At 42.0% G+C, this 11734-nt stretch overlaps 1 protein-coding gene across 1 annotated transcript; it reads right to left on the bottom strand.

Moving 5' to 3' along the window:
- Positions 1-2242: 2242 nt before the first annotated feature.
- Positions 2243-2689, bottom strand: LOC111073061 (casein kinase II subunit beta'-like). Its single transcript, XM_022365196.2, has one exon. The coding sequence runs from the start codon at positions 2687-2689 to the stop codon at positions 2243-2245; it is 447 nt and encodes a 148-aa protein (XP_022220888.2).
- Positions 2690-11734: the final 9045 nt, after the last annotated feature.

Here is an 11734-nt window from a genome sequence, read left to right as displayed (position 1 = left end):
TTTTCCTTTTCTCAAAGAAACCAATGCAAGGGATATTCCCCTGTTTTCAAATACTGTCTATTAATAAATTCCCTATAAACATTTTACTATTTCCACATTTCTTGTGTCTAATCAAGCAATATTTTCCTGGCTTGCAAGTGTACAAGAACTAGTAATAAATTCTTGTTCTTTGACTATTGATGAACTCATTACGTACAGCTGCATTAATATCGCTGACCATGACTGAGGATCTGGGGGGAAAGTGCTCGTAAAATCGAGCAAAAACATTGAAGAGAAGGCAGACCTTTGGGCATTGAGGTTGAGGTTTTCCAAGCCGAGCTGCCGATAATATTGTCCCATGTCCAAAGGCAATTGGCATTCTTCCCAAGCGCATAAAACTAATAAAAGAAACCAAACGGACGAAAGAAGTACACACAGAGTGTCTGCGTTTTTATTGCCCTGCACTGCACTGAGAGATCTGCAGGGGCAGACAAGAAATCGACTTGGATCAGAGCAGAGATTAGGCCTGACCCAAAGAGACAGACAATTGCTGCTGTATAGTAGACAATCATGAGAAATCTTCTAATGCCAAGGGAAGGAAGAAAAAAAAGTCAGATGTAAAATAAAACTAAGAGTCATTAAAGATTGACTACTGACTGTCAGGTGGCGGCGATGGAACAGACCAGATCTCTGTGGTTGGGTGGCCCTAGACTACATTACTCTCTCCCTCCGCCTCTCTCTCTGTCTTTGAGTTTTTTTTTTTATTATATTTTCATAATTCCTAGTTACAAGGTAATTATGGCCTTTGTTGCTGACTCTAATTACCTGAGAGTCAACGTTTGCCCATTCCCACATGGTACATGCCAACGCTAGCCCTTTTACTGAGCTTTACCTATGGATGGGTTTTAGTTTTGCCCTCTACTCCACCACTACATTGGTTATTGTACCATCCACATATCCGAAATATTCAACGCCATCTTAGCCACCTGACAACGAAGCGTAACCCCACCAGGCAGGAACCTAAGAACCAAACCGAACCGAACCGAGCTGAAGCGACTAACTATAACCGATATGCGTTCGTGACTAGAACCCCATCTGTAACGTGTGTGTTACGTGTGTTACTTACCCCTATCCACCCTATATCGTATCTTACCAGAAGACTATGGCTCCCTCTTTGAGCTAAGTTCAGCTCAGCATAGCACTAATTTTAATGACGTTACGCCGCGATAGGTTTTCTGCTCAAGATCCATAAAGAAATGCTCAGGTGTTCGCTCGATGGCCCCCAGAGCCGGGCCGCACCGGTACAGTCCTCAGTACTTTGCGGTCTGACTTGGCACGAGATCTCCATCTATTTTGGATCTCTCCTCTGTGATTTACCCTTTTCCATTGTGGCAGTATCATCAGCCCCCCCACACATACGATTGGGGAGTAATCGCAGTCGTATTCGTATTCGTATTCGTACTACTATATACGATTCAAGAAGTCAAAGTCGTGGAGGTGGAGGCTCTATCGCGATGTTGTCGCTTGCCCAAGCGTAACTGAAATATTAAAAAAATTTTTTACCCATTTTTCAGTTGTTGTTGTTTTGTTGTCGGCCATTTTGCTTTGGCGGTTTTCGTTTTGCTTTGGTTTGCTTTGGTTTGGCTTGGCGTCAGATTTTTCGTTTTCTTTCCTCTGGTACTCGTATTATTTGTACGGGTGTACGAGTGTGTGTAGCTTCTTTTTTTTATTTATTTTCTTTTTTTTGCCAACCTGTTGGCCAAAAAGTCGCGTCGAGATATTTACGCAACGAAGCGTTGCCAATGAGTTTCCGCTTTTTGGAGGCATTGGGCTTAGTCGTGGGCTGTTGCCATCCAAATGGACGTAGTGCCATGCAATGTCGGCAACAACAAAAACTAAGCTAAGAATGGAGTTACAAGCTGGTATATACCGGGAGGACTTATAGAAGCTGCGCGGGTGGACCGAGAACTTTTGGTACCAGAGAGAATAGTGGGATTTTCTTCAATTTAAATGTAGAAAATAATTTTTTCATTGGAGATAAAAATGTTTTTGGAAATAATTTTTTGTAAATAATTTAGTTAAATATGAACACATTATTTTCAATAAAAAATATCTGTATTTTAAATATGAAATATATATTAAAAAAATGTTTTAGACTTATCTAAAAATTCTAAATCATCAAATTCAATATTTCGGGGCTTTTTTCTTTAGTTTTATCAGATTTACCTGTGTGTTTAGTTACATATACATTTTTTAAGGACATTTACTTATTTATATATCCCAATTTATCCATTATAATGGTAGAGTAGGTACGCACCATTTCGCTTCGGATGTGGTCGCTCATGCCGATGGGCAGCACGTGCTGGCGCTCGCAGAAGACGCGTGGACATTTCCCAAAGACGCCCTTCACGTACTTCTTGTACATCAGTTCGATGCCGCGATCGGTGACGATGAAACGGGCGTGAATCAGCCCGTAGAGCTCCTCGGCTTCTTGAACCTCCGCTTCGGAATCGAGTACACCATCGGAGGCGGACCCAGTGTTCAGGTCGAGGATCACCTGGAGGGCCCTGCGATAGTTCTTCTTCTCCATGTCTAGGAACATCAGGTTGAACTTGTCGTGGATGAAGTCCTCGTCCACCATCACAAAGAACTCATTTCCGGGCTTCTTGCAGAACCAATTAATCCAACTGGTCTCATCCGAGTCAGTCATTGTTATAAATAAAATAAAATACATAATAATGTGTTAGATAATTATCTACACAACATTAATTATTCTCGACATTCGTTTGACTGCAGCTTCCTTATGCAATTTAACCTGAGTTAACTGTGGCATAACCTTTCCCACTTCAACTTTCTAATCGACCCGAAATTACCGAACGATATTTCCCCTTTTTGAAACGTTTTTACCCCCAGCCCTCGCTGCCCACCCCGCTGTGGCTTAAACATTTGCTCGCGTTTTACTCTTTTTGGCCAGATCCGAGTGTCCCGTCGCCACAGAGTGTTTTTCTGCCTAATTTGGGGTGCTCTCCCCGAAATGAAACGCGTGTGAAAATTATGTCTATTATGCGGCCGCACAGCCAGCCAGCCAGCCAGCCCGGCCCATTGTTTCTATCATTGTGGGCCACTGCAGGGCAGAGCATACAATACATTGTATGTAGGAGAGAGATAAAGTATTCGAATATAAATACAGGCAGCCAACGATCATTTGCTTTCCCTCATGGCCTTTTTTTTTTTTTTTGGTAAAACTTTTTGGGTGTTTTCCAACTGTGCGCTGGGAGCTGCCTAATTGTTGTAATTTGCCTAGATATTATATTTATTGTATGCCAGATAATTATGATGATTATCTATGAAACGGAGTGTTTAAACTCGCTTTTGCTGTCGTCCATGGGAACCAAAAAGCCAAAAAGTTCCACTCTTGCCCCCTTCTGCACTCGGCACTCCCCGAAACACTTGCAACTCAATTATGAAAGAAGCGACTTCTGGCCCATCTTCCTCAGCTGCTTGTGCTTCGGCTTCTGGCTTCTGGCGCGTCCTAAGTTTCTTCATTATGAATGCACCTGACCATTCGTGCAATTTCAGCTGATAATTTGCATTATGCTGTGGCCTGCGCACAGGTGGCTACAGCTACAGCCGGAGATACTTGTGTACATGCATCTACAACTATGGGTATGGCTATGGCCACGGCTGCTCTTTTGCCTTATTCATGGCTGATCTCACGCGCCGAGCACTGGCTTTAATTACACTATACATAAGGATTGTTATTTCAAGTTCAAGTTGGTGGAAGCAGTGTAAGAAATGTATTCAACAGCAAATAATTCTTTCAATGGAAGTTCCAAATTTCAACTCAAAATAATTCAAATAGAATGGAGAGAGGACTCTGTAGAAACATACTTAATTGGGGGTGCCACGGTGCGTGCCTCTACATTTAGATACTCGCCACAAATGTATCTTTAAGTTCTTTTGCATTCGGTCCCCCGATAATGAACTTTTTCTGGAAATTAATTTTTAATAACATTTTTAAAATTTCTTTTTATTTATTAATTTATTTAATTTAATTTATTTGTATTTTGTATATACTGTATAAATTTATTTTTGTTTTATTTTTCACTTACTTATGTTTGTATTTGGCATATTTTGTAGCTTGGTGTTTGGCTTATTGCTGACTCCGCTTGCTGCCCCATGTGCAATGTCTGTGACCTTTTCGCGGCTGCACTCCAATTCAATTACAAACAGACTGAGACAGGGAAAGAGAGGCAAATATGTAGAGAGGGAGAGAGCGAGCCTGGACACTTGGTGTGCCAAGATAATTATCAGCATGAGGCGCAGCTTTTGGGGATTGATATGTAAATTTCCATTTGCTTCAGTTGTAATGCGTAAGTCATGCCACAAAAAAAAAAAAAAACGACAAATACACAAAATTAAGCAGAGGAGCTGGAAAGTGCAACTGCAACATCAGATCAGCGAGCTGGGTGTGACATGTGGCAACGCTTGGCTGCCTCTCTAATTGGAGGCAGGTCAGGAGTCAGGAGCAGTGGGTCTGAGAGCGTGGGAAAGCCTCCACTGAGCCTGCTGCAGGATGGGCTACTGGTAATCGCTCGAAGTAAAGGAAATTCTGTGCGGTCTATACCAGAAATTTGACTCGTAGCTTGAGGAGCAGCGTGGAGCTCTCCCCACTTGGGGGTTGGTTAAACATTTGATGTAATTTTACAGCTGCTGGTTGGTTTAATGCCTAGACACACAGCCCACCAAGCGTAACCGCAACTCGGTAGACTGCCGGAAAGTATCTGCAGAATCTTTGGCTTTGGCTCGCGCGCGCGCGCTCAGTCACCATGATTAGGGCTTGGGCCGTAATGCCAGATGCCAGATGGAAAACAGATTCCAATTATTACACCTGTTGAGCTCGGTCACCGAGACCCCGTCCCCGTCCCCGTCCCCGTGCCCATCCCATGCCAAGATTTGTTTCTTTTCTTATTATTATTATTATATTTCTTTATGAATTTTCATAAGTTACTTGGAGCGTGCTTCCTGCTACGCAACTATCCATCAACTCATTGTGGCCTATGGAGCTGGAGTTGGAGCTGGAGTTGGAGCTGCAGTGGTAGAGATGTATAGAGACAGAGAAACTCCCCTTAGATGGCCTGGTGATAGCATCATTGCAGTCCATTCAGTTCGGACAGCATCATCGGGATCCTCATCAATGACTGGGGCCATCAGTTCATAAATATTTCTCGCTTCTTTTCTCAGATAATCACAGGCTCTCGAAGCTGCAGCCTTGTCCCAGTCGCCAGTCGCCATTTAAGGTGTGATTCGGTCGCGGCCACAGGAACACAGGCACAGAGACAGAGCCAGAGCCAGAGACCCGGTACAGATGGAGGAGACCGACCCCTTTTGGAACATGAATCGACTTTAACCGGTAGCCCAGTCTCTCCCCTCCATCAACCCCACCCCCAGCCCCAACACGTTTACGCATCATTGCTTCTCCATCGGCTCTGGCGATTGCTGCTGGTGGAGCGCTGCTTTTGTAGAAATTGATTTCAGATTTTTATTGTTTTAGAGCTCTTCATATCTCACGTCATCTGCTGCTAGCTGCCACCTGCCACCTGCCTGCCCGTCCTGAAACTGAAAGAAGACTCTTTTATTGATACAGCCATTCGCTAGTAATAGAGTTGTTATTGCACTTTAATTGAAGTCATGTCTAAGGCGCCATCTGCACTTCCTTACACCAGGCAACAGGTACCACGGTACACGGTACACGGTACACGGTACAGGCCTTGGGAAAGCTTCTTGGCTGGGGATTGATGTTGAGATACATTGACATGGAAGTAAAGCAAATCAATACGAGTGAGAGAGTGTCTAAGGTAGAAATAACATCTTCCTCAGGTTTAACTTAAATCAAGGCATAAAATTCTATAATTTTACAGTGCATAAAAATAATATATTCGGATTGCTACCTCTTATTCTCTGACTTTCTATAATGTCTTATGATGACACAAAATATAAAATATATTTTTGTTCTTCTACAGAGTTCTTTTAGTAACTTAATTAGAGCGAATAGTAGTCGTAGATTAGCTTAGTTATGTTTTAGAGGCCACACACATAGATGGAAAATTAGGTGAAAATGGTTGAAATGTTAAGGTTACATTCAGTTACATTGCTAACCTAACAGCACGTTACTGTTACTTAACCTCTCAAAACATTAACAAAAATGTTTCTAAAAGTTCCGGGTGTCCCGATCGTAGATAAAATAGATCATAACTAATACTAGTAGACAGCTAGTAAATATTTTGCCTCCTCTTTCGCAACAACCGCACTACCCTCTCCAACTACTCTCTGTTTGCAGCTTCAAGCAACTTTTGTTGGCCAGTGTTCGTTCCTTTGCATTAGCCAAGAATGTGCTTTACATTTTGTGTTAACTGTACCAATGCTCTGTGCCCGCTGCTGGTGCTGCCGCTGCTGCTGCTGCGGTCCCGGCTGCGTGTTTAACACATAATTCTTTCACAATTTTCCATTTAAAGCAGCGGAAAAATAATGTTTGCATTCTGCCATGTGCTGTGTGCTGTGTGGAGCCGGAGCCGGAGCCCGACTCGGGAGTTGGCTGAATCCGGGGACCATATTGCATGTTGGCCAGCTCTATCAAGAGATAAGCGTCTAAATTATTATCATACTTGTAGGGTGCTCGCTCTCTCTCTCTCTCCCTCTCTGTCTCTCTTTTTCTATGGGGTAAGTACACTCTGTGTGCTGTGGCAATGGCAACCTGTTGATGGGTTCTGCCTTTTGCACTTTTTTGATTTTCTGCTCCGCTGAGTTTGACATGTTGCATGGAACCATTTTGGCCACGCTGCATCCACCAACTGAGCGCAACTGTACTCCACAAGAGGTTGTGCAAGGGGTCGGTCGGTCCATCCCACTAAATCGTGGAAAATTGTAACGACTTGTAGGCACTTGCGGCGACACCCCAAAAAGAAAACACGTGGCGGACCCAGGGACATGATCAAAAAGAACTTCTTTTTGTTGTTTTTATTTTTTTTTTCGTTTTATTTTTTGCTATCGTAGATCTGTCAAAGGCAGCCGTCCGTAACCAGAAATTCATATAAAAACTAGAACCGAAAAAAGAGCCAAATGCTTTTCACTGAATCGCTATGAGTTTGTTCTTTTTTTGGTTGAGTTTTCAGTTAGGTCGTAAAATAATTGCCGGACTGGAGCTGCTGGCTGGCACTAGAGCGCGACACATATCATTGCCCCGATGAACGGACTGGGACCAGGGGCCAGGGACCAGCGGCCAAGGGCCAACTGGCCTATGGATCAAATAGAAGAAGTTGCCCTGTAATTATGATGAGGCCAATACAAGAAGCGACCCTAAATGCTGCATTTTGTTGTTGTCTCCGTTTGCGTCTGCGTCAGCGGCATCCTCTTCCTACCGCGCACCACTTCTTGAGTAATTAAGAAATCCTCTTTTCAGCTCTGTTCTGTAATATTTTGTCGTTTTTCATTTTGGGTTTTATGTCCGGAGCTCTGCTCTCTCTCTCTCTCTCTCTGGCAAAAGTTTCACAGAATTCAGTTTGGTTTTTGTCGCTGATGCGGCTTGTTTTGATGACTTCACTTAAAGCCAAATGGCCCCATACATACTCGTACTCGCACTCGTACTCGTACTCACCCGTACCCGTCCCCATACCCGTACCCGTACCCGTACCGTACTCGGACATGTGGGTTATTATTGTTATTATTATTTCTAGTATTCCAGCATATAAAGTCGGCTCGTTCTTACGTTATGAAAATAAATGAAGGGTCCACTGGGCTACTGCCACAAACTAGGTAACTGACCAAAAAGACAAAAAGGGCTAGGGTAGTTGACTCAATTGGAGAGGAGCTTAGCTGGCTGCTAAAAAATAAACTTGCGAGCATTTGTGGAAACATAACATTAGCTATAGTCAAAGCTTCGGGTACTAAGGCAGATATTCAAGAAAGATATGGAAGTGGGATCGTTTATTTCTATGGAAAAGAAATATGCCAATTTTGTAGCTATTTAAATGACACCAAATTGCAGTCATTCAAGTTTTTCATATTAATCTGACTATTATTCAACCAAGATATTATTTATTTATTTATGCTGTTCATTAGATTTTGGTTTCATTTGGCCTTTAGCTGATCTTCATTTAGATATATGTATGTATTCAAAAGTTATTTAGTTTAAAAATCCCTAAATGAAAGTATGTATTTTATGTTCTATTGGATCAATCACTGAACACTCCTACACACTGCAAGGTATCAATAAGTCCACAGGCAACACCTTTCCCAGCCGCACAATTTCTTGCCCCGAATGTGGACGGGACTACTGTTCTGTTTCTGTTTCTGTTCCGTGTGCCGTGTTGATCCAAAATTAAGCTTTTGGCCCTTTTTTCGTGTTGTGTTTGGCTGGTCTGCTTGCTGGGCGGTCAATTGCTTTTGACCCGAACCCCCAGTGCTACCCACTTGGCACATCCGTTAGTTGGGGGGTTCTGTTCTGGAAATGATTTTCCTGTTTCTGTTTTTTTCGGGATGAGTTTTGGGCTTTTGGGGGTTCGGTTTGGTGAAAGTTCATTAGACTGTTAATTGCAGTGCCAGAGAGAGAGAGGGGAGGGGAGGGAGAGAACCACTTACAGGATTTCAATTCGTTCAAGCCAGCAAAAAACAGCAAACCAGCACCAGCGCCATATGGTGAAAGCTTCGAGACACTTACAGAGCCTCCATTTTCCAGTGCATTTTCCAAATGCAATTTGGCCAAATGTCTTGGCCAATGATTGCAACAAAGCAGCAGCAATAAAAAATAAACAAAGAAAGAAAGAAAGAAAGAAAAGCAATAACGAAATCACAAAATTGCACAATTAGCCGAAACAGCTCGGCGTTGGCTCAGCTGACTCACCTCATAGAAAAACTATATCATTGGCACTGGGTGTCAGTCTATCATATGCTGCTGAGGTGACAGAAAAAAACGACAAATTTCACAAGCGGAAATTTTGTTCTTTTCCACAAAAGAGAACTTCCGCAGGGAGAGAGATGTAGGGGGAGCGGCGGCTCTAGTTTCCTCCTATGGGGCATCCTCCTATGCATGCCAGAAGCATTTTGTTGAATTTGTTTTGCGCCTCGTCATTTCCTTATCGAAAGGTGAAAAGAATAATGTCACCAGCAGCCCACGGCATAATTAATTATCCCTTTTTTTCGGGTGGGGGGGGCTGGCTACCCGCTACCGTTTCGATACAACCTCGTTCATCCATCTCATGCAGGCGCACCACATACCCCGACATACATACGTATGCACATATGTATATATTGTATTCATAGTCGAATCGAGTTCTGTGTTGCACCCCTATGAGAGTGTAGAACAGAACCGACAGCCATAAACATTATCGCATGTTCTACACTTAGATCATCAGCTTCTGCGGGGGTTAGAACTCAGGTATACCCATACCCATACCCATTCCCATATATATGTATAGCAGGTACAGGTACATCGAAACAGCAACAACAACGCCTCGTCACGGTTCGATGACAATGTGAAAAATAAAGGAGAAATACAAATAAAATAATAAAACTGAACTGAACTGAAACACATGAGCTGCGAATAGTTCGACTCGACTTTTGTGCGGCATTCAACGAGCTGTTAGCTGTTTTCTGTTTTCTGTTGTTGTCTGTTGTCTGGCCGAAATGATAGTTACATTTGCTCATCATGTGTAGCTCTGTCTGTCTCTATAATATATTTTCATTTTATTTTTTTAGAACAATGAATGGCGGCGACAGCAGCTCATGTGCGAGTCCATTCCGTTTTGGTTTTTAATTTGGGGAAATTAGATAAAGTTTAGTTGCAAAGTTCAGGTTTCAGTTAAAATTAAATTCTTTAATTTAATATATTTTTAGGAACCCAATTTTTAGATTGTTTTTTTTAACAATAAAACACTGAATGAATTGAATTAAATGTTTATTGATTTTACATGTATACAACATATATTTTTTTAACAAGTTAACAAGTTTTTTAAACAATTTATTTACCAATTTTATTTGCACAAGTCCAACTTATTTTTGAACCCAATCAGCCTTAAGCAACATAAATTTGCTGAGCTTATTGGTTTAGGTAAAGATGTTCAAATGTGTTTTGTTAATGGCTCATTAGTTTTAAGCAATCATTATTTAAACACAGTAATTTGTTTGGGTTTTATATCACACTTGAAGCATTTTTATTGAAAACGTTTAAGTTTTGTAGCTAAAGAAAATCCCCTAAAAATCGTTCAACCTGGGCAGAGAAATTAAAACAATAAATCTACTAATTTACTGGCTACTAATTACTTTTTTTTTTTGCTAAAAATTTGATAGCAAGCGAATGCCCATATACATTTAAGCTGCACTTAATCGAACGCTTCTTCATATGCTACATCTTCCTGAGAGATAGATAGAGAGAGAGAGAGAGAGAGAGAGAGAGGACGTATCGGGATCACATCATTAGATGGATAAATGTATTTTCGCCAACTTCCTTTATTATATTTTGCCAGAGATCATTTGCAGAACGCCTGTACCGATACTCGTATTTAGGCTGCTGCTTAGCCAAATGGAAAGCCAGACCCGAAGCTGTGCTGCAGACAGCCCATCCTCAGCGTCAGCTTGCAGCTTGCAGCTTGTGGCAGTGGCAGTGGCAGCTGCAGTTTGTTGCTGCAACTAATTGCATTTGGCTGGCATCGCTGGCAACAGCTTCGTCTAACGGTTGCGGCTGCTTCCGTTAAGCAGCATGAAAAACGACAAATGGAGTTTTTTCTTTTTTTGTTTTTCTCTATTTTTTTTTGTATATTTTTTTGTATTTCTTTGTATTTTGATACCCTTGCCGGGGGGCATTATAATTCTGCACAGAAGCTTATACTGAAATAAGTACGGTGTATAAATCAGAAATTGAAGTTTCAGCAGGCTGCTAAGAGAAAGGAAACTCCCGTGAAGAGCTTACAGTGACTGGAAGTAAGAGAGGGAGTTTCCACACACAGGAAGTTGTTGGCCTCAGGAAGTTGTACCCTAAAGGCGGTTTCACTGTACAGTGTACCCCCTATATGCTCTTGTTTGGAATCAAAGTCCCAGTTAAAGTTTGACTAAATTATGCCTTAAATAAGTACATAAGGTAGCAGCACAAGTCCCTTGGGAAAACTGTTTTTCTGCAGTTAAATGATTCGCTGATCTTCACATACTTTTACATGATTCCACTTGAACTGAATCAAATAGAATTACTCCAATGAAAGATCTACCTTTTGGCAAGCGTATCCCCATCTTCGTTCACAAAAACACAGCCTCGTTTTTTTCATGTTTATGGTTGTTGTTTGGTTTGTTTATTTCCAACGAAATCAAAGCATTTCGACCCCAAGAACTAACAGTAGCGCTAAAAACTTTCCACATGAATGCAGCAGTTGCGAAAACATTCTCCAAGCAGCCGACGGAAGTTCGAACCCATCAAAAGGTACCAATTCTCTGTGGAGAGGAACCTTCTGCATAATGATAATGGACTTTAATCGATTTATGGCCTATTAGACTCGTGCTGGGACATCCGATTGGGGCCCTGCGCCTGGCAAGGAATGCGCCCAATGGGCAAGCTAGTTCCGGTTGGAGCTGCTACGCGCCATGATAATGATAAGGAGTTCGAAAGATCGGTTATATAGGAGCTGTTAAGAAGATTGCTTTAAACGGTTTGGGTAATGTAATGTCCCATACAAATTAAAAAAATGATCGCAGAGCGGAAGTGTTGACCAGC

The sequence above is a fragment of the Drosophila obscura genome, unplaced genomic scaffold (assembly GCF_018151105.1).
Source record: "Drosophila obscura isolate BZ-5 IFL unplaced genomic scaffold, ASM1815110v1 contig_200, whole genome shotgun sequence".
NCBI classification, from domain to species: domain Eukaryota; kingdom Metazoa; phylum Arthropoda; class Insecta; order Diptera; family Drosophilidae; genus Drosophila; species Drosophila obscura.
The sequence above is the reverse complement of the archived record's forward strand: the minus strand, read 5'-3'. Positions and strand labels throughout refer to the sequence as shown.

Bases quoted from the DNA above. Each gene is read 5' to 3' on its own strand.
- LOC111073061 (XM_022365196.2), bottom strand. From the start codon at position 2,689: ATGACTGACTCGGATGAGACCAGTTGGATTAATTGGTTCTGCAAGAAG.